Raw genomic sequence first — 24,179 nt, forward strand, 5'->3', positions numbered from 1 at the left:
TCCATGGAGGAAGGCACAGACTTTTACAGGCTAGACAATGGCACCCTGACTGCCATTAGGTATCGGGATGAAATCCTTGGACCCATCGTCAGACCCTGCACTGATGCAGTGGGTCCTGGGTTCCTCCTGGGGCACAACAATGCCTGGCCTAATGTGGCAAGACTATGCAGGCAGTTCCTGGAGGATGAAGGAATTGATACCATTGAATGTCCCACACACTCGCCTGGCCTAAATCCAATAGAACACTTCTGGGATATCATGTTTCAGTCCATCCGACGCCACCAGGTTGCACCTCAGACTGTCCAGGAGCTCAGTGATGCCCTGGTCCAATTCTGGGAGGAAATACCCCAGGACACCATCCGTTGTCTCATTAGGAGCATGCCCCGACGTTGTCAGGCCTGCATACAAGCATGTGGGGGCTATACAAACTACTGAGTACCATTTTGAGTTGCTGCAATGAAATTTCAGCAAAATGGACTAGCCTGCTGCATCATTTTTCACTTTGATTTTCAGGGTGTCTGTGAATTCATTCCTCTGTAGGTTGATAATTTTCATTTCCATCAAATGATGGGGCATCCTTGTGTTCCTAACACATTACCCAGTCCATATCAGTATAGATATCCAGCATGATATTTTTCCCCATTGAGATCTGATTTGTGTTCCTTTCATTTTTACACACACACACACACACACACACACACACACACACACACACACACACACACACACACACACACACACACACACACACACACACACACACACACACACACACACACACACACACACACACTTTGTGGAAAACCTGCTTACAGCAAACTGGTAACTGTACTGAACAAGACGATCTCATAATGAAATAACATTAATTTTGAAGTTTTTATTAAAAAAAGAAAGCCTGTAGAAACATGTCATCTCCCCCAAACAATTATTTAATCACCTTATTCCCAGATTCACTTCCATTATATCTTTTTTAGACATTAAGTTTAAACAATACTGCTTAGAGGAAAAAAAACAAGATACGTTTAATAAATTAAAACAATGTTTGAAAAACAAAAATGTAAGTCATTCTGACTTAAGAAAATACAAATAAAATGTAAAAGTTTGTTTTTAAACTTCAGTCCTTTAATAACTGCCCATTACAAACTCATTGCTTGTTCTTTTGTATATTGCACTCAGTGCATACCAAATGATATGTAAACATTGTGTATACATCACCATTATATTGTATACTGACTTCAAAAGTAAAAATCGTTATATCAGATCACAAATGCCACATTTTAAATCTTCCGTGTTTTCTGCTACCATACATTCAACGTCTCCTTCTACAGAACTACCTGGCCCACTCAGTCCTTGAATCACATGTGGGTGATTTTAGAGAGGAAGAAGTTCTGGGGGATTTTCTCCATAACAGAATTTTGCAACCGGATTCCTATATGTGTTCTCATGTTGGACACTCTGCAAATAAAATAGGCAATTACATGTATGATTATTTATGGTTAAAAATACACACACAATGTCAAAATGTACCTACGGGCATAAGACTACAGCCATGCAGTCAAGATGATTTGTGACCAGTTTTAACACTGAACTCCATTCTACAGGATGCATGCATGACCCCCACATGACTTTACTTATAGTGGTAGAAAACCCACTTTGTATATGTTTACCTGCAAGTAAGCTTAAAATAAAGCTTCCCTGTAGGTAAAATAAATATCTCCTAAATGTGGCCGTTCAAGAGATATTCAAGGTATTTTTTTTTGCAGCTGGCGCATGTGCTTTGAAGGAACGGCATACCCATGCACTGGGCTGTGTCCCGAGACTCCCGTGGGAGTGACATCATCGCGGCCCAGCTAGTCAGATGGCCGGATTTTGCGAACCCGGAAGGAAGAATGGGTGAAAATGGAAGCCTCTACAGCAGTGACAGTATGTGGCTGGAGGGCTTCGTTTTAAAGGGAAGTTTTACATAATATGCTAGTATGTGATGCATACTAGCGCATTATGACATTACCTTACAGGATTTTTTGTTTTTTTTTAAATGGACACAGTTTATGAATACTTTAACGTAGAACTAAAGGCAAAACATCTTTTTTTTCTTTTGATAGAGCAAGGGAGGGTTATAACCCCTGTCAGATTTTTTTTTCCCACCACCTGCATCCCATTGCAGAGATTTCCCTTCACTTCCTCTCCCATAGCCAAACAGAAAATGAGAGGAAATTCCTGCAAATTAAGGGAATTCTTTGGGGACCCCCAGGTCACCAGAACTAGTGGTCCCATCGGAAGATTTCCCCTCTATTACTTTTTTGGTGACAACCCGAAATTTGTGATTTTCTTTTACTTTCTCTTTCAATGATAATGGAAAACAAGACAAATGTAGAGGGGGAATTCTCCTCAAAGGGGGTACAGACAGCAATAAAAACTGACAGGTGTTCTAATCCCTCTCAACTCCATCCAAAACTTAAAAAAAACCTTTTGCCTTATACTTTAAAACCTAACTCCGTGTTTACTGTGCCTTTTAATATTTTGTTGGGGCCAAGCTGGTCTAAACAAACTATTCACTCCATTAACAGATGTTATGCAGCGCTGTGTTTCAACAGCAAGACAAAGACTTCCAAGTCCTGTTCCTGGAACAAAAGCAGGTTAACGCTCAGCCATTCACAGCAAGCTTTGTATTCTATGACTGAATACAAAGCTTCCTGTGATTGGCTGAGGCGGACAGATGACATCATTGTCTCCTCCCACGCCAGGACTTCTCCAGAGTCTCTCCCATCCTCTGGAACTCCCTACCACAGTATGTCCAGTCAGCCCCCACCCTGTCTGCCTTTAGGCGATCTTTGAAAACTCACTTATTCAGAGAAGCCTACCCCACCTCCACCTAAGAACTGTACTTGAACCACCTCCATCAGAATATCACCTACAGCTATCACCTTTTGTACCACCTCCCCCTTCCTTTAGATTGTAAGCTCCACGAGAGCAGGGCCCGCCTATTACTTCTGTACTGAAATATATTTTAATTGTACTGTCTCCCTTATATTGTAAAGCGCTGTGCAAACTGTTGGCGCCTGTATAATAATAATATCTGCCTCAGCCAATCAGAGAAAGCTTTGTATTCTTTAACAGAGAAGTAGGGCTTTTTTCCCCCTATTCATACTTGCCTAGGTGGATGGAGAATTGATACGATGCTGCATCTGTGGATGGGGTGGATCCAGAGTTTGAAGTTGGGATCTTTCCCCAGCCTGGACCGGCTGAGTGATGTCAGCTGAAAATGGGTCACAGGAGTGCAGAATGAACTGCACTCCTGGGATCCACAGGAATTCAGAAAAGCTTTGGCTGTACTTCTTCTGGCGGCATATACAGAAACCAATCCTCTCCATTTTCCTCCTGCGCCTGCTGAAAGCCAGCTTCCCCTCCTCTGACATTCAGCAACTGCAGGAGGAAAATGTTCATTATGCTATTCAAAATAAAAAAAAAATTTAAATTCTGAACAGTTTCATTTCATTGTGGCCCATGACCAGTTACCAAGTCACTTAATTGGCCCTCGCTCTTCAAAAGGTTGAGCACCCCTGCTGTAAATCATTCTAAATGAGCATAGCATCATGTAAGCTCTAAACCAGTGTTCTCAATCTTTCAGTCAAGGCACCCTTTAATATTATCCCAATAGTTTTACATAATGTAGCAACATCCATACATAGAGGACAGCCAATGTTAAAGGTGATTTATTCTTCCAAAGCAAATAAACTTTTGCACACTGGTACCAACTAGTATTCCAATGTTTCTCTTCTCCCTCAGTTTTCCTTCATCACTGAACAAATGTGAACCCAGCACTGACGGAGAGAGGCTGGGGAGAGTGTCAAACAAGGATACTGTGCAGGTAACCAACAACCTCCTTATCAACTGATGATGTCATTGGTTGTCAGGATGCCAGCGGCTAGAAGGTCGTAATGGTGCACAATGAAAACCTGTGGCTTTGTGTAACTAAAAGGCAGGCTCATTCCACCCACTGGCTTGTATACAAGTTTTAGGCAATTTTAGACATTTTGCCAAGGCACCCCTGAAGAAACCTCAAGGCACCCTGGTTGAAAAAGTCAGCTCCAAACAGTACAAAACAGTGTCAAAACAGTACCATAAATAATTAGTAGGAACAGATAGAAACTATTTGGCTGGTACAGTTAGGTTGGATATACAGGCTTAAACACGTGTTACAGCATGCACGTTTTCATGGTCAAGTCCAGTGTGGGACACTATGATGCACTGCAGCACAGGTGCATTCTGAACATTTGTTATGTTGCCATTCAAACTTAATGGCACTGCATTGCACTAGCATGTGTACAGCTTACTACTGTGCATCATAGTATTATGTACATTGCCAAAAAGTGGCTTGTCTGAATTAGCCCTTACAGTCTAGGCAAACATCTAAAGCTAACCTGTGGGTTAGTATATGGGAGTAACCATTGCTGACTTGTTTACAAGGTGCAGGCCACACCAATTTGTCATCCTGATCTTGGCTTTACCACCCAGTAAAACAATGGCCCAAAACAAGCCTGCAGCCAATGAAGTCTATAAAGTCTCAATCCCATCTGCTTGCGTCAAGCCTGTGGCAGAATAGGTTTTGCAGCCAGGATCAGGATGAAGGCCCCAGACTTTGCACTTTTAAAAAAAGTATGTAGTGGCAGATCCCAAAGTTCTATCTCCACAGGTGTATTATAGGTTCTCTCATCTGTACTCCATTGGTTACAATCAGTAAAATTGAGCAAATCAATCCTGATACCTATAGATTCATCCCAGATTCATGAATCAAAGAAGCGATTTGCTTCAGCTCCACATTGGAAAGGCAGGAGACACTCTAATTATGATGAGGACATCATTCAAAGCAGCCCGCACATGGCAATTTTGAGTCACAGCCTACTTCCACAGGTGGCAAGTTTATAGCCATAAGGCTAAATTAGGCGTTAGTGATATCAATACAAACGGGTTATATAACCCTACATTTTTGTGAAATCTTGTGTCTATTTACCCCCTTTGGGGGAATTTTTTGAACTCCTACAGGAGGAATATCTATACACCATGCTTTATATGTGCTGTGGCATGCTTCTACAGTCTCATACATTTTTCTAGGAACCGCATTACTTTCTCATTATTGAGCAATTTTTGGAAACCCAGTTTTGGGTCTATATATTCATATATACATAGACTGTATGAATCAGTCTGGATTCTATATACCAGCTACCTGGCTGCCCACCCCCATATTCACTGGTTCATTCAGACCTGATCTTACTTCAAGAGAGGAGTCCCCTTGATCTTTTTGTATGGTAAATTTTCTTGATTTTTACCCTTTCCTTTAAATTTATTCAGGTCTGTTGGTAGCCTTATTTATGTTTTATATTCATATATTTTTAGAATCACTTATTATTGTGGATACATTTCCATTTGGGGTGGCTATCCAGGAAGGCCATATATCCATCTTTTCATGATGGTCAAGTTTATGAGAAGGTAACGGAATAACATATATACCTGTTATGGGGTTGTTTTAATATGGCATAGGTTCAATGCATATACGCTATGTTTTTGTTCCCTCTACTATGATCTTTTTTTCTGGTTTTCCATTTTCAGGAGGTCATTCTATTCACTGTGGTGGTCACTAATACTATTTTTGAAGAATGTTCCCCTCATGCAGACACTATATGGAAACCCTTTGATCTAGTAGTTAGGAACTTCATTGCCTTATGTGGATTCCTGATTGCCGAATACCAGTTGATCTGGAGATGCCGAACGCTTTTAATTCAGTGATTTTATAAAAATATGTTTACCATGTCTTTGTCTAACCTCAGTATGATCCATGTGATCGAATAAAACTTGTTTGCTAATACTAACTATATCACTCCGCTTGGATTTTCTAATAACCACTTTGTGTGAGCAGTATTGCACTTGTCATACTGCTATGTTCTACGTTAAGCTTTTGGCTTTATAAATCCACACTCATTATCAGTGAGACGGAGATCTTTATATGACACATATTTACGTGTCATGTTAGGTGGCTACACCCCCCCTGTTTTTTCACTCAGGTCTGAATGTTGTCCTTTCCAGGTATGTCCAGTTTTTGTAGCAGCAGTGCAGTACAATATGACAGATTTGTTTTGCAAACGGAATACACATTCCAATCAGTAAGTTTTTTTTTCCTTTGCTTTCATACACACAGGAGATAGAGAGCTAAAAAGGCTATGATGGAGAAATCTTCAAAATATTAGCACATCGCTTTTAATCAGGCCCTAAAATAATCACATTATCTTACCCTTAATTGAGGATGGCTGCCACTAATTGCAAGCATTTGGCATAAAATGTATACATAGAATCAATCATGTCAGTGTTCTCATTCAGTTGCCATCTGTGTACCTCCAAGCCTGGACAGTAATGCATACAGGTTTCAGCTGTATTGTCAGCATTCTGCAGAGGACTTTCATATTCCCAAACATCATCATATAAGTTTATAATTAAAAGCTGCATCTTGGTTTGACATTGAAAAACAAAACGTCAAGTGTTTTTGTTGATTTATGGCAGTAAAGCAAAGATGAATACAGACAATCTGGTCTTCCTATTACTGCCTTGTGGGTGAGTAGTGGGGAGATTGCAGAACAGGAACCAAAAGTACACGTAGGTTCACCAGAGACACAAAGGGCCCAGATTGTATGTTCCCGAACAATCAGATCCATCCACATTAAATGATAACTATAGTGTACACTTGTAAATGTATAATTCAATTCAAGAATTCCAGGTTTCCTGGCACTTTTATTAATTTGTTTGGGCCAGCTTGGACCACATGAACTATTTGCATGCCAGAACAGAGTGATCACTGTTTTTGCTGTAACACACTGTTGTAGTTTGTGCTAGGTAAAGTAAGCAGAGCTGTATTCCAGCTGCAGTAGTTGCTACTCCCGGATATATAGGGAGTCCACCGTGCCGAATCTCCACCATTTAGAAGAAGCCTTGTTTTGTTTTTTTATCAATAAATGCAAGGCTTTCTCTGATTGGCCAACATGGAGAGGCCAACAGATGAGGTTATAATCTCCATCTTGGCCAATTATAGGAAGTCTTGTCTTTATTGATAAAAACACAAGGCTTCTCCTAAATGGCAAAGATGCAGTTTATTTTGGTATTGCTGGCAGTGAATGAGAACCCTTCTTCTCTTTACCCTAGGTTCACATCTGTGCAGCCGCACCACCCGCACAGAGAAATGCGGACCCACGGGCGGGTGCCATTAGTTCTAATGGCACACCACCTGCACTGGAAAAGGCAACCGTACTGGGAACCAAGGTTCCCGTGCGGGCTGTGTTTTCAGAAGAAGTACAGGGACTTCTTCCCTGCGTTTCACAGGCAAATGAATGGGCTCTCGTGCCCGTGCAAAACGCGGCCCGCACAGCCACATATATTTGAATCCGGGGGTGAAAGATGCGGTATGGGAGACTGCATACCTGGCAGTAGAAGTTGCAGATACTGCTGCCTGAACACAACACCGGTTATTGTACGTATCTCAAGCTACTACAGTATATTAAAGCCTAAGCAGCAGCCAGTCTATTCTGGCATGCAGATAGTTTTGGTCCAAGCTGGCCCAAACAAATTATTTAAACTAATGCTGTGTTTGCAAAGCATGCCGAATTAAAAAAAGAAAAAAAAGAAAAAAAAAGTCGAGCACTACCTGTGTGCTTTCTTGTAAGTTAGTGGTATGGAGTCTGCCACTGATGGAGGTAGGAATAGGGATGCATTATTGTGTAGTGATTTTTATTGTGGTCTGTGTCTCCGCTAGGGAGATCCACCCACTCTATTTTTCCTGATGGTCATGGTCAATGGGACAGAATGTGATAAGTAATCCAAAATTTTACAGAGGGGAAACGTTTTCAAGTGACAATCAAGAAATCTCTTACTTTGGAGAAATGTCCTCCACAATGTTATTTGGACATTTACCAAAGTAAAATTATTTTTTAAAGCCCTTATCCAGACAGACAGACACCCAACTGATATTTAAACTTAAAGAGCAACTTAGGCTTTAATGGTCAATTCAGTCATCCCCAAAAACTTTTTTTGCCACAAGATGTCTTTCAGCTAAAATTCTGGGCTTTTGCTAACTATGCTTGAAAATGCCCCCCCAACACATATACTAACTAACTTGTAACAACAGATACAGTGCATCCAGAAAGTATTCACAGCGCTTAACTTTTGCCACAATTTGTTATGTTACAGCCTTATTCCAAAATGGATTAAATTCATTTTTTTCCTCAAAAGTCTTCAAACAATACCCCATAATGACAACGTGAAAGAAGTTCGTTTTGAAATTTTTGCAATTTATTAAAAATAAAACACATGTCCATAAGTATTCACAGCCTTTGCTGTGACACTCAAAATTGAGCTCTGGTGCATCCTGTTCCCACTGATCATCCTTGAGATGTTTCCACAATTTGATTAGAATCCACCTGTGGGAAATTCAGTTGATTGGACATGATTAGGAAAGGCATAAACCTGTCTATATAAGGTCCCGTAGTTAACAGTGCATGTCAGAGCACAAATCAAGCCATGACATCCAAGGAATTGTCCATAGACCTTCGAGACAGGATTATATCAAGGCACTGATCTGGGGAAGGGTACAGAAATATTTCTGCAGAACTGAAGGTCCAAGTGAGCACAGTGGCCTCCATCATCCGTAAATGGAAGAAGTTTGAAACCACCAGGAATCTTCCTAGAGCGGGCCACCTGGCCAAAATGAGCGATCGAGGGAAAAGAGCCTTAGCCAGGGAGGTAACCAAGCAACTGATGGTCACTTTGAAAAAGCTACAGTGTATCTCTGTGGAGAGAGTAGAACCTTCCAGAAGAACAACCATCTCTGCAGCACTCCACCAATCAGGCCTGTATGGCAGAGAGGCCAGTCGGAAGCCACTCCTCTGTAAAAGGCATCAAGCATGAAGTTTGCCAAAAGGCACCTGAGGGACTTTCATGAGAAACAAAACTCTCTGGTCTGATTAAACAAAGATTGAACTCTTTGGTCAGAATGCCAAGTGTCATGTCTGGAGGAAACCAGGCACCGCTCACCACCTGGCCAATACCATCCCTACAGTGAAGCATGGTGGTAGCAGCATCATGCTGTGGGGATGTTTTTCAGTGGCAGGAACTGGGAGACTAGTCAGGATCAAAAGGAAAGATGAATGAAGCAATGTACAGAGACATCCTTGATGAAAACCTGTTCCAGAGCGCTCTGGACCTTAGGAGTGGGGCTACAGTTCATCTTTCAACAGGACAATGACCCTAAGCACACAGCCCACATAACAAAGGTGTGGCTATGGGCCAACTCTGTGAATGTCCTGGAGTGGCCCAGCCAGAGCCCAGACTTGAAACCGATTGAAAATATTTGGAGAGATCTGAAAATAGCTGTGCACCGACGCTCCCCATCCAATCTGATGGAGCTTGAGAGGTACTGCAAAGAAGAATGGGAGAAATTGCCCAATAGTAGGTGTGCCAAGCTTGTAGCATCATACTCAAAATGACTTGAGGCTGTAATTGGTGCTAAAGGTGCTTCAACAAAGTAATGAGAAAGGCTGTGAATACTTATGTACATGTGGTTTTTTCATTATTTTTAATAAACTGCAAAGATTTAAAAAATAACTTTTTTCACATTGTCATTACGGGATATTGTTTGAGAATGTTGAGGGAAAAAAGAAAATTTAATCCATTTTGAAATAAGGCTGTAACATAAAATATGGCAAAAGTTAAGTGCTGTGAATACTTTCTGGATACACTGTATCTATATACTTACCTATTTTCAGGCTGCTCCCGTCCAATCACATGTTCGGCTCTCCTGTGTCAGCCCACAGCCACTGCAGAAGAGGGGAGGGAGCACTGACAACAGATAAGCCATAGGAGCCTGTGGGTGACTTCACTAATCAGGCATTACCAGCCGATGACAAGCACTCTACTCTGCCCTGTAGCCAGTGCTGGCTCACACAAGGAAAAATCACATGATCAGAAACGAGCGATCAGAGAATAAGTACATTTTTTTTTTTCCAACACAGGTTAGTTAGTATAGGTGTTAGAAGTGGGAAGAAAGTGTTTTTAAGCATGGTTAGTAAAAGCCCAGAATTCTACTTTAACCTATGCCAAGTGTCCCTCAACCTGAAGAATGAGGCAATGCTAAAAATTCAAGCCGTCACAGTCCCCCCTAGGGGTTTGGAGAAAAATAAAAAACACATAAAACATACAATTTAAAAACAATATATTTACTTACAGATCTTATAAACTCACTACATTTGAATATTCATTTTGTTACCTGTGAGGATGTTCGACATTTGGCTAAACACAACTCAAAGTGGTCTTCTACGGCTAAGAATAAGTTTTGGAACCCCCTTGCAGCTCGGTTTAGAAAACGCTCCAAAACATGTTGCTATATTTAAAGACAAGAAAAAAAGGCAAATTGTTCATCCTTATTAGTAATCATTGTAAAGATTTATTTTAAATCTTAGCTACATGATATATTTGCAATGGTAAAATTAAAATGAACACAAATCTGACATCTCCTTAAACCTTCAAATGTATAGTATAAAGAACAACAATGTGTAGAAGTCTAGACCAACATAGTTCACCATATATTAGAGAAGAGCAATCAAAGTTGTAATAGGTCTGCATTTACATGAAAGCCTGGTAATAGCATTACGTCAATCATAGAAAAGCAAATTTGGTGTGTTATTGCTTGCATCAAAGAATATAAAACATTTATCAAATATCAGAAATTTTAGAGTAAGCCTAAAAAGTCACATTATTACATCAAAAAAGTAATAGTAACCTACTGTTCTCTAAAACCTTACCCATAACGCAAAAATGTAAACTCAACCTTTAAACTTAATTTATCTGTAAACCTGTACCGAACACCTAATTGTTTATTTTGAGCTTGACCCAACCCCTGAAGTGACACTAAAGCTCTGTTATTTTTGTAATAACATGTCTATACTTATCTGCCCTGTGCATTGATTTTGCACAGAGCAGCCTTGATCCTCTTTTTGGGTCCCCGCTGGCGCTCCTGACTCCCCCCCCCCCAGCGTCCGCAAGCCTCTATGCGTCCATAAGTCTTCCCCCCCTCTTTTCTCATTGGTTCACTGGCTGTGATTGACAGCAGCAAGAATCAATGGGCCCCTGCTGCGGTCTCAGTCAATAAGGAGGAAGAGTCCCCAGGCAGCAGAAGCTGTCAAGAACGTCTGGGGGGGCTGGCACACAGAGGGTTTTATACCTTCATGCACAGAATACATGAAAGTAAAAAACCTTGAGCCTTTAGAACCACTTTAACCTGAACTTAAAACTAATCCTTTACTGAAAAAGAACTTTCATAGTGTATACACCGAAATAAAATGATTACGCACCTTATTAGGCTGAAGGCAGCAAGATACACAGTACTCATACACACTACAGCACCCATTGGGTAAGCAGCTTTCACAGTTATACTGCCTTGTGCTGGCCACATTGATGTTGCAGCACCCATTTGCTAGCAGCTCTTTGCGCTCACAGACATAACCTGCGAGAGAAAAGTAATTTTCATTTTTCCTAATAATAAATAGTTAAACACCTGCATTAATAAATAGACAGGCACTAATACAGTTGCAAGAAAAAGTATGTGAACCCCTTGGGATTACGTGGATTTTTGCATGAATTGGGCATAAAATGTGCTCTGAACGTCATCTAAGTCACAACAATAGAAGAACACAGTCTGCTGAACATAATACTACACAAACATTAGATGTTGCCATGGTTTAATTGCACATAACATGTAAACATTCACAGTGCAGGGAGGAAAAAGTATGTGAGTCCCTAGCTTAATGACTTCTCTCAGAGCTAATTGGAGCCAGGAGGGAGCCAACCTTGACTCCAATCAGTGTGATGATATTGGATGTGTTGCTGACAGCTGTCCTGCCCTTAAAAAACACACACCTGTTTTGGGTTTACTGGTTTCAAGAAGCACTGTCTGATGTGAACCATGCCTCGCAGAAAAGAGCTCTCAGAAGACCTATGATCAAGAATTGTTGACTTGCATGAAGCTGGAAAGGGTTACAAAAGTATCCCCAAAAGCCTTGATGTTCCTGTGTCCACGGTAAGACAGACTGTCTACAAATGGAGAAAGTTTAGCACTGTTGCTACTCTCCCTAGGCGTGGTCGTCCTGTAAAAATGACTGCAAGAGCACAGCGCAGAATGCTGCATGAGGTAAAGAAGAATCCCAGAGTGTCAGCTAAAGACCTACAGAAATCTCTGGCACATGCTAACATTTTTGTTGACACATCTACAATAAGGAAAACATTAAACAAGAATGGAGTACATGGGAGGACACCACGGAGGAAGCCATTGCTGTCCAAAAAGAATATTGCAGCACGTTTGAAGTTTGCAAAAGAGCACCTGGATGTTCCACAGCACTACTGGCAAAATATACTGTGGACAGATGAAACCAAGATTGAGTTGTTTGGGAAGAACACACAACACTATGTGTGGAGAAAAAAAGGCACAGCACACCAACATCAAAACCTCATCCCCACTGTGAAACATGGCGGAGGGAGCATCATGGTTTGGGGCTGCTTTGCTGCCTCAGGGCCTGGACAGATTGTTGTCATTGATGGGAAAATGAATTCCAGAGTTTATCAAGACATTTTGCAGGAAAACGTACGACCATCTGTCCGCCAACTGAAGCTCCGCAGAGGATGGGTGATGCAACAGGACAATGACCCAAAGCATACAAGTCATTCAACAAAACAATGGCTGCAACAGCACAGAATACGCCTTCTGGAGTGGCCCAGTCAGAGTCCTGACCTCAACCCAATTGAAATGCTGTGGCATGACCTTAAGAGAGCGATTCACACCAGACATCCCAAGAATATTGCTACACTAAAACAGTTTTGTGAAGAGGAATGGTCCAAAATGACTCCAGATCGTTGTGCAGGTCTGATCTGCAACTACAGGAAACGTTTGGTTGAGGTTATTGCTGCCAAAGGAGGGTCAACCAGTTATTAAGTCCAAAGGTTCACATACTTTTTCCTCCCTGCACTGTGAATGTTTACATGTTATGTGCAATTAAACCATGGCAACATCTAATGTTTGTGTAGTATTATGTTCAGCAGACTGTGTTCTTCTATTGTTGTGACTTAGATGACGTTCAGAGCACATTTTATGCCCAATTCATGCAAAACTCCACGGAATCCCAAGGGGTTCACATACTTTTTCTTGCAACTGTATATATTATACACACACATATACATAGATTACTGCACAAACGTTGTAGACAGGTGTGAATAAATGCTTTCAAAAATATACGGTATATTTTACTTTTTTATTTTTATCAATTTAGAGAATGCAAAGTGACCGACAGGAGAAAAAACGAAATCAAAATCAATCTGAGAAACAGTAGTAAACACTGCCGGGTAATGTGTTCGCTTTGGTTGGTCACAACGATCACATGGCACCAGCGTCACTCACAGTGACCGGGCACAATGATCGGTGATCACCTGCATCCGTTGGACACAACCGTCACAGATCCCGTAGCTGTGTGCTCTAGAGAGCGCACAAGCGGGCAACGAGGGAGGATGTACAGGTATGTCTGACCGCAACGGCACTGCTCCCATCTACCTGTTTATGTACAGTAGCCAGATGGGAGGCGGGTAATCTAAATGATCCTGAGGTTTGTAAACTCCCTTCAATTCTGTGACACGTATTTATTATGCCCTGTGACTAGGCACTGCTGTTCCACAGAATTCACAGAGCCTGCCTTTTGCTGAGAGAAACAGTTTCAGGAAGCAGTCAGTACAGAAATCACTGCTTGCAAGGTACCATGGGATATGTAATCCTTAGAAATTGAATGTAAACAGCAGAGTAAAAGCTGCAAAGCATGCAGGGAATCCAGGAAGTTGTGGAAAGAGACGACCAGCAGACAGGCAGAAATCACATGAAAAGAGATTTTTCATGTAAACCGATATTGGATTTTTTAATATAGCTATTGTTTGTATTTTTATTACAATGCTGATGTTATAAAATTAAAGTGTATGCTGTGAACATAGAACTCATTTAGTGCAGTGTGAGACTGGCTTATTAGAAGTATTCAAATGTAAATTTCCCTGAAGGTTTTATATACAGAATTTGTCTGAAAATGTAAATAATATAGTGTGATGGAACATTGCTGTTTATGTATTACAACTGTGAACAGGACTTGGTCATAAACCGTTTTAGAAAAAATATTGAATTGAATAGTTGGTAAAGTTGAATAAAAACACCCGTTGATCCAGTTCAATGTGTGTGTTACTATGTTCCATATCCCTGTACATTGTGTTTGCTAAGCAACAAATCTAAACGTTTTTTGAATTTATCTATACTCCTCGCTGACGCCACCAATTCTGCAAGAAAGATCCACATCCTTACTGCTCTAACAGTAAAGAACTCCTTCCACAGTTTAAGATTGTATCACAACTTCATTGTGTGGCTGTGTGTCTTCTTTAGAGACCTAAGATTAAAGTGATTGTAAACACTATTTTTTTTTTAATTTAAAATAAAAAAGATGTTATACTTTCCTGCTCTGTACAATGCTATTGCAGAGAGCAGTCCTTTACCCCTTCTTCTGGAGTCTCTCTCCGGCACTGCCCACTGCTCCTTTGAGAGTGAACCCTCAGCAAGCCGTGTGCTAAAGGGGCACCTGCACAAGCATGCTCCTGAGCCAGGCCGTGTGCGCCCATAGACACACACAGTGCAGCTTGGCCATGCCCACTTCTCTCTTCTTGCTGGATTTGACTGACAGCAGCAGGAGACAATGACTCCCACTGATGTCTGTGTCCCCTTTGATAAGAGGAACAGAGGAGAGTGGGACTGCAGACGGGACAGTGCTGGATTGGTGGAGGAGTCAATAAGTGTTTAGCGTCGGGGGGCGGCAAAAAAACAGGTAGTGAGGTTTTTTTTTTTTTACTCTAATGAAGAGAATGCATTAAGGTAGAAAAAACTTACACTTTAGAACCACTGTAAATAGCTTCTTCCAAATACTTGAGTTACCATTTAAAGATCTGTGTATTGTGATTATGTCCCTCTTAAAGTACTGTATATGTAAACCCTCACCTTGTAAAACAATCCATTCACAGTTAATAATTTTTGTTATATCTTTGCACAAATGATTTGCCTTTCATTTCTATTTTAAACACTTTTTCTCCCCTGTTTTATAAGTGATCACATACCCTCTGTTCTCAGCTCCATAAAGGAGGTAAAGGTGGAGAACAGAACCACAGTGGTCTTCCCTGTCAATGGCTGTGAAAGGAGGGAAATAGGCATGTCAGCACAAGTTTGATCATTGAAGGAAAGCAGACAGAGTTCCCAGCACAGCTAGAGAACTGACTGCACTGTGCTTTCATGCCTAGTGTGGTCAGTTTTTAAACAGGATACTTTTTCACATAAGTATATGATAGAGCAGGTGCATATCAGGATTATGAAATGTTATGTTTACATATTCTTTAAAGTACCTTTTCTCCAGGGAGAGTACATTTAATGTTTGAAGTCATTCCTCATAACTGAGGTCCTCAAGCCCATCTATTTACTTTTTTAAAAACTTAAGTTAATATACATTACCGGCGCTCAACCACCGACTCAGCTTCCTGTGGCTGAAGATCGGCGCTCTGGCAACAATTTCCAAACTTCAGCAAAGAATTCCATAATAAAATTAAGCCAGCACTCGGTACGATCCATAAAACTGAGAATTTTTATTGGCTACATGTAAAAATGCATTAACAGTACGCTAACATGTTTCGACTACAAAAGCATTCCACATAGCTAAAAAACTGCAAACTTAATTTTGAATTGAAAATGTAAATATTCAGGAGTGACTGAATAAATATCTGAATATTTCACATTTAGCAAATGAAATTAGCAGCTTTTTCAAAATTCACTTTACAGCTGTGCGATGAAGCAGACCTGAATATCAGGGAGATCAGAATACAGACACTGCAGAGGAAGCACACACCCCATCCCTCTATCCTAGCAGTGATAGGACCATTATATATACTTACTGCTTCAAAGTATGTGGACATTGTTGATATTCCTGATTAGATAGTCCAGCATCCTTTACAACAGTGGTATCCAAACTGTGGCCCGGGGGTCGGATGCAGCCCTTTGCTTGCCTTTATCCAGCCCTTAGAGCACTATTCAGCCCACTGATATGAAATACTATTTTGCCCACTGATACCAACAATTCCTGCCACTGACATCAACAAAAGGGACACTATTTCTCCCACTGATACCAACGATGGGGCACCATTCCTTCTCCTAATACCTAATATGGGGCACTGTTTACTCCTACTGGTGCCAAGAAGATTTCTTCTCCCAATGGCCACAGTCCTGCCTCCCCCCAAAAGTCTGCTGGTCAATAAACTGGCCCTTTGTTTGGAGACCCCTGCTATACAAACTGGGTGGCATGCATGCACCATGTTTATTTGGTAAATAAAATGTTATACCAATAAATTATTAAAATCAGTATACAGATTAAAAAATAAAAACTTACCATAAAAGCGTATAGTCTCTCTAAAAGATAAGTGTGCCAACTACTCATCCTAAATTGCTCTTTTTAGTGTGTCCCTCCCTAAAACATTATAGGAATGTAGTCCTCTATAAATCTGCTGCTTTCTCTTGCATCCTGACAGCTTTACAACTGCTAGGGAGTAAGATATGTGGTTTTTATTGTAGCTCTGTGACAATGCAAATTGGTCTATGGCACTTTGCTCATCCTCTCAACTGTTACAGCTTTATTTAGGCTGCCTTTACACGGATCCATGTGCATGCAGCATGTGTGGTTATGCACAAACATTAAAGTGGTAGTAAAACTTTCTCAAAAAAATATTCCCTGCAAAATAATAGCATAATGTGCTAGTATGGATTGCATATAGTAGCAAATTATGAAAGACTTGCCTTAGAACGAAACCCTCCAGCGGTGCGCTCGCACAGCTAACAGGGCTTCCATCTCCACCTGGTTTTCCTTCCAGGTTCGTGTGTTTCAGCTGTTTAACTGGACGAGCAGTGTTGATGTCACTCCCGCGGCACGGCTCTCTCACACGCTCAGTGCACACTCGCCAATGACATCACCGACTGCTACTATAGTAAATATCTCCTAAATGGTGTACGTTTAGGAAATATTTACTGTACCTACAGGTAAGCTTTATTTTAGGCTTTACTACCACATTAACACTTGGCGATGCAACATGTATGCAAATGTGTATTGCAAAAAGTGTTTAAAAAAAAAAAAAAAAAACCCACACACCTCTATTAAGCACTGCTTGCATCTGAACTAAGCAATGTAACAAAAACTTAAAGTGACATTAAAGACTTCTTTTTTTTTTTTTTTGCTAAAATAAAAATATGTTCTACAAACCTGCTCTGTGCAGTGATAGTGCACAGAGTGGCTCCTTAGCCCCTCTTCTGGAGTCCCCCACTATTCATTCTTTCTTCTTACAGGTGCCCCCAGAGCAAGCTGTGCGTTATAGGGGCACCTGTGTGGTCACACTCCCGAGCCATGTTGTATGCATCCATAGACAACCATAGCGTGGCTCGGCTGTGCCCCCCACTCCTGCTGCTCCTGTGAAAGCAGCAAAATTGAAGGGAGAGGAACTAGGAACAGCACTGGATCAACAGAGTACTCAAATAAGAGTTTAGGGAATGGGGGAGGGGGGGGGGGCACAGGTATTGGAATTGTTTTACATTAATGCAAAGAATGCATTAAGGTAAGAAAAAAAAAAATCTTCACATTTAGAACCACTTTATTGTGGTTTAAAAAAAAAACATGCCCACTGCTCTCATTTTATCAAAATGGTTGCAACACAAAGAAAAGGAAAAGTTTCAAATATAGTAGGTGTTATGGGGTCATAGGGCCAGAGAAAAGAAACAATGCCAATATACACTTTATTATTATTATACAGGATTTATTTAGCGCCAACAGATTGCTCAGCGCTTTACAATAGACTTAATGTAATATTAATTGAAATAAATAAGTTCCAACAATAACAGTCCAAAATCAGAAAATGAGGAGGGTAGATTACAATAGTGTTTGCATTTTTTTACAAATCTCGTCAGGTAAAACAGTTTTGGTCATGTGTTGAAGTGGAACTAAACCCATTGATTTAACGGTCCCAAAAACCAGTTACCAGGAATTCTGTCACATTTGCCTGTGCTTTCAACCAATCTGTGAAATCATCAAATGGCTGGGGTCATAACTAATCACATGTACAGTACCATGGCAGCTGCAGATCAAACAGAGGCTAATGCAGGCCATAGACGGGGAGAAAACCGGCCGTTTTTTTAACAAAAAATCGGTCATTCAATAGGCCGACATTACCACCAACAGTAATAAAAAAAAAAAAAAAATCGGCCGATTTTCTTCCCGTCTACGGCCGGCATTTAATTACTTCTGCCCCTGCAGAGAGCCCCACTATTATATTTGACATTAAAAAGGTATTGCGGTTGCAACATTGTATCTATTTGTATCCATTTCGGATACAGATGGGTTTTTTTTCGGATACAAATAGATACATTGTTGCAACCGCAATACTTTTTAATGTCAAATATAATAGCGGACTGGAATTCTTCTTCTTCTTCTTCCTCTTCTTCTTCTTCTTCATTTTCTTGCAGGTCACGGCTCATGCGCAGATTTTTTTATCGGTAAAAAGATCGGCCGATTTGCCCATCATTGCCGTGAAAATCGGCCGATCGACAAAATCGGCCGATTTTTTTCCAACTTTACCGATCAAAAAAATCTGACAAAATCCAGAAAAATGGCCAACCAATTAACCCATTAACATTGCAACAGTCAGCCAATTTTTTTTTTGGCCGAAAAATTGGCCGATTTTCAACCCCTCTATGGCCTGCATAAGATGGCAGCTTCGCTGGCTCAAAAGGTGGGTTTAGTTCCACTTTAAAGCAGAACTAAAGCCATTGATTTAACAGTTTCCCAAAACAGTCCATTGAAGGTATGCCAAGAATGATAACGGTTATAATTACTAGTGTGCCAATGGTAGCTCTCAACCGAACTATCAAGCCACAAAATGGCTGGTGTCAAAACTGATCACATTTGCAGCTCCACTGCAACTGTAGATCAAACAAAGGCCAAGAAGGCCGTTTATTTGGCTGTAAAGGAAAGAAGGGTTTAGATTTACCTAAGTCATCTGTAATAAGTAGTTTTCCTTGAACAGAGTTCCGACACTGATCTCTGACCCGGCTGCTGTTTCCCAGGTTGAACTGAATTTTCCAATGAATGCTTTGCTCTTCATCCTTTGTCTCAAGCAGTGTTCTGTCTCTTACTGTTCTTTCTTCCTGGGGGAGGAATAAAATAATATTTAAAGCAATACTGCACACCAAAAAGACCACGAAGGATGCTTATAAACAGCAACTCTATATATTTGCCTAAAAACTAACTTGGCTCCCTTGGAACAGAGGGAGACCAGAGTACTAGAAAGTCTGCTGCAGCTCATGTTCCCATCATATGGAACCCGGACTAGTGACAGGAAACTGAGCAAAATGTGGCCAATGTGCCCTTCATAGCTCCAGGGGTTCCATATGTCCCTCAGGAGGAACAGGTGTTCTTCCAACATAGATAACTATTGGTTTTAGTAATGGTCTTTCATAGATTTCCCAAAAATGGCTATTCTTGTTAACATAGGCTGAATACAGAATTTTAACTCTTCATTTGCCAGTAGGGGTTGATTTACTAAAGCTGGAGCATGCAAAATCTGGTGCAGCTCTGCAAAGAAACCAATCAGCTTCCAGATTTGATTGCTAAAGCTTAATTGAACAAGCTGAAGTTAGAAGCTGATTGGCTACCATGCACAGTTGCACCTGATTCTGAGTGCTCTAGATTTAGTAAATTTCCCCTTGAGTGTCAATATAATCCCATGAGTGAATAGAGGTTACGTACAGGGGCACTAGTAGGTAAACTCAGAATGAACAGCACACATGTAATCTAAAACCTCATACTCTTCATGCTAGTAGCTGTGCACTCTGAGGTTTTTGCAGCATCTCAAATGTTTTGGGACCAATTCATTAATGAAGAAAGGAAACTTAACACAAACTGGAAATATTGCCAAAGTCAATTAATAAAATTTTTAAATAAAAACGAAAGATGAAACCTAACTGCTACTGATGACATCTTCGATGTGTAATCATTTTCTTTTCTTCAGTTTAAGAGAATCAACCCCATTGGGCTAAGACTGAATAAATCCTTTGGAGTCCCACGACAGTTGAATTGGGGCTACAAAACGTTTTACTCCAACCCTGATGCATTCCAGTGTATATATCCAAGTGTGCTCCACACAAAGTCTAACTGTCACACTGAATGATTCACAGGGCAACTGTGTGATAATATGTCTAGTCAAGGTATGGGATTAGAACCATGTAAATGTCAGTTGAAAGGTGTTGTTTATATCCAGTGATTTCTCCCAATTTCTCCCGATAAAGGCTTTATTCTGACCTATATGTGGAAAACTGAAGGATAAATACTTACTTCCATTTAGGCGAGGAGGAAAACATCTTAGCAGGACACTTATCACTGCAAACTATGGAAAGCACATCCAAATTGCTGCACTTGGGAATACACTGCAGAATGCACTACTACATCGTCATGAACGGCTCTAGAACTTACTCCAGGCAGGAATTTTCAGTGAGCCCTATCATGCATATTGTACAAGGGAGAAAATAAACCACAGGGAAAGTAATGCCCATCCTCTACAATGAGACAATAAAATGATCAAATTAAACACATTCAAGAGCAATTACACTTCTTTATTTCTATTTTAACCCCTTCTCACCGCCACCTCCCTGCCCTTTAAGAGGTTATAAATGTCGGGAGGTGGAGGTGGGCATTCTGATCATGTGACCACGGTTATTGGTAGTCACATGATCAGAAAGCTACCAATTGCAAGTATGCATCAGGAGCTTTGTGGTACCTACCTGCTCCCTCAGTTTGCACAGGGCTGCATATATACGTACCTCCGGAGGGAAGTGGTTAAAGAGATATTTCCATTTTAGAGAGGTATTTGAGATAAAGATTTTACATAAATGAATAAAAGCTGATCATTGTAAGCAACCCTGTCTGTGTTAAATGGTTTGTCTCATTCCTGTAACAGCTACATCTGCAAAACAGCTTGTCCTTTTGAAAAACAGAGACACTGGCTAAATCGCCAGATGAAAATAAAGGAAAGAAAGCCTAAAAAAAAAAAAAAAGAAAAACTGGATGCAGCCATCACATCTAAGAATTGTCAAGCTACAATAAAATAGAGGTTTGCTTTTGGGTTTAATACTTCCTTAAAGACAAGATCACCCATTTAGTATAACAGTTTTGCAATACCCATTTTGTATGCAGACTGAATTTTAAGCATGAATTCTCCTTCCCTTAAGTATTTCGTTTTACAATGTTTAGTGATAGCTGCAGACTTCTGAAATATGTCATTAACCTATTTTCTAGCTTTTAATAACATCTCACACTTCCCCAGTCTTATCTTGGGTATAAAACAAATCAATCCATCAAAAAGTGTCAGACACTCAAAAGGGATCTTCAATATTTCCGGATCATACAGCTGCACCTCCAGTAATGTTGTGTACCTTATCCAGTGCAGAAAATGCAGCAAAGGATCTTATGTTGGTGAAACAGGACAGAAGTTGCAAACAAGGATGAATTTACACAGACATACCATCAAGGAACATAAAGAAGATGACCTCTGTACACCTGTGGGACACCATTTCACACAACCAGGCCACAATATGGAAGACCTCAATATTTTAGTTCTTAAAGGAAATTTCAAATCCATTCAGGAAAGAAAAACATTTGAACTAAGAATGATAATTCTATTTGACACAAAAGATAACGGCCTTAACTTGGACATGGGATTCCTCAACCATTATCCGACAGCTTTATAACTATTAGCTGAAGCTTGACCCCCTCTGTGTGAGTGTAGTATCCCCCCTCTCCTCCCCTCGCTCTTGATGTATCTTATCTCTAGCTTTTTTTTTTTTTTCTCAATCCCTTCTAACATTCTGCTTAAACTTTGTGATTTGTAATAGTACTATTTGGACTTTGAAGAAGGGGACATACCCCGAAAGCTTGTCCTCAAAATTGTATGTTAGTGCAAATAAAAAAAGTATCACGGACAGTACTCAATTGTTTCTTGGGCATAAAAGAAATTTAAAAAATAAACAAGCAGAGCTTCATCTTTTTTTTTCTGTTAATCTATTCTCATGCAATTGCATACTTAGTTTTATGTTCAGTGTCTCAACCAGAACTATCCACAACATTTTGATGAGCCAATTAGTAGTGGACGGAGTCTCCAGAAGGAGCCATGCCTTGATCTGGGCCATAGGGAAGGCAGACCACTAAATGCCATCTATATAAGCTGTTTTTAAGCTTGATTACATTTCTGCTTTTCATTTGTGCCTTATCTGTCAGTTCCCAAGAAACCAAGCTGGTTCTCAGACCTTTCTGGTTGGTTGACCTTTGTGTATGAAGAATGTGTTTGTATCCACCTTCACAGGCTGGAACAGGGTAGACCTCTGTAGTTCCCTACGCTGGCCCTATGGGGCTGCCTGGGTCAGGGGTACATGGTAAGGTCAGAATAAAGCCCACAGAGACAAGGAGAGTCTCTTGCACAAGAGCTTTGTGCATGTGTCATAAACCCTTTTCTATCAACAAGAATAAGTGGGAACTGTGCTTGTAAATCTGCATATCTACGATACTATTTGTTCTAGAGACAGGAGGGTATAGGCACAAGTAGAAAATACTGGCAAGTCATTATGGGCATTGATTTAAGAGAATAAAGGGTCAGGAACCCTCAGAAAATGCCTGGAGTGGACAAAGGAAATGAGTAGAATGGACAAAAAGTACAGCTAAGGCTTTAAAATATGAAGAAACGTTTGATATGCAGGCATAGATTTTCTGCATGATTAGCACCCAATACTGCGCAGTGAAGGAACATGGAGAAGAGCTTGCACAAGGCTTAATTAGCAAATGAAACTGGCCGGACAGAAGTGTTTAATAAAAGTAATGTCCACATTTCTTTTTTTTTTTCTTTTAAACAATTGGCTTTTATTCAGAAAGAAAAAGCAGAACATATGAACAAGAATGAGCTACAAGGCAAATTTCTTACATTTTCCCAGAAGACGCTGTAGAAGGGGACCCCTGCCCCCCACCCTGTGACTGTCAGTTTGGCTTTAGGGGGACTGCAACAGCATAGAAAAGATGAATTGGCCAGTATGGTACAGCATAGAGGTTTTAATGCCCCAAGTCACCATACTAAGCTGGATCTGGCCAATATTCTAAACGAAGACAACCAATATCAAACAAAGGACCCCCATGCAAAACTTTTGCATAGAAATGTAGTGCTGTAAAGAAGCATATGAAGCTTGAGCTTATGACATAGGGAAATAACAAGCCAGTGTCATTTATGTTTAGCCCGCCCAGCCTATAATAAAATGATTGGCGAGCAGGAGAGCTGCAGAGTGAACATCATATGATCCCTGTGACCAATCACAGCAGATCACATAGCAATTGTACACAATGAATAAGGATGATCAAAATTTAATTTGGGTAAAATATTGCATGACTGAGTAATTATCATTCAAAGTGTGACAGAGCTGAAAGCTGGACATTGGCCTGGGAAGGAAAGTAGTGAAAGTGTCCGGTAATGAAGTGGTTAATAAAGGGTATATTGGTCCTGAGGTCAGCATAAAACTAATACTACAAGAACTTCCTTTTCCTTATCATAGTGACTTCAGCCTTGGTTCACACTGGAGCAGTGTGAGAAACCGTATGTGATTTGAACAGGAATAGCACCGCATTCCTGTTCAAATCACGTGATTCTTTGCAGTGCGATTAATTTTATATCAGCTCAAAACGCACCAAAAAAAAATGGCATCGGTAATTGGTATCAGCGAGTACTTAATTTATGGGTCTCCAGTAAATATGATGTAGGCCTGCTGGATTGTACCTCAGCAATGATGAAAGTAAAATCAGGAGCCAATGTCCAGCATATTAGACAGTACCACCGCATGGCTCAAACTGATGCAATGAGTCAGATCACTCAGATGAAAGAAGCAGGGGTTATTGTGTCTATTAGGTCTCAAGTCAAAACACCCGTTTCCAATTGTAAAGAAGTTAAAGAAGGGTGAGCAA

At 40.5% G+C, this 24,179-nt stretch overlaps 1 protein-coding gene across 1 annotated transcript in view; it reads right to left on the minus strand.

Moving 5' to 3' along the window:
- Positions 1–857: 857 nt before the first annotated feature.
- The window catches only part of SPRING1 (SREBF pathway regulator in golgi 1), a 32,461-nt gene continuing 9,139 nt past the window's right edge, over positions 858–24,179 (minus strand). The window contains exons 2-5 of the mRNA XM_089677086.1: positions 19,177–19,333; positions 11,388–11,539; positions 10,304–10,417; positions 858–1,455 (exon numbers count right to left, since the gene is read on the minus strand). Of these exons, the coding sequence (XP_089533212.1) occupies positions 1,372–1,455; positions 10,304–10,417; positions 11,388–11,539; positions 19,177–19,333 (507 nt within the window). The 3' untranslated portion in view covers positions 858–1,371. The remainder of the gene's footprint in view (positions 1,456–10,303; positions 10,418–11,387; positions 11,540–19,176; positions 19,334–24,179) is intronic.

Source organism: Staurois parvus, unplaced genomic scaffold, assembly GCF_062004578.1.
Source record: "Staurois parvus isolate SC_StPar_1 unplaced genomic scaffold, SC_StPar_1.0 ptg000014l, whole genome shotgun sequence".
NCBI lineage: Eukaryota > Metazoa > Chordata > Amphibia > Anura > Ranidae > Staurois > Staurois parvus.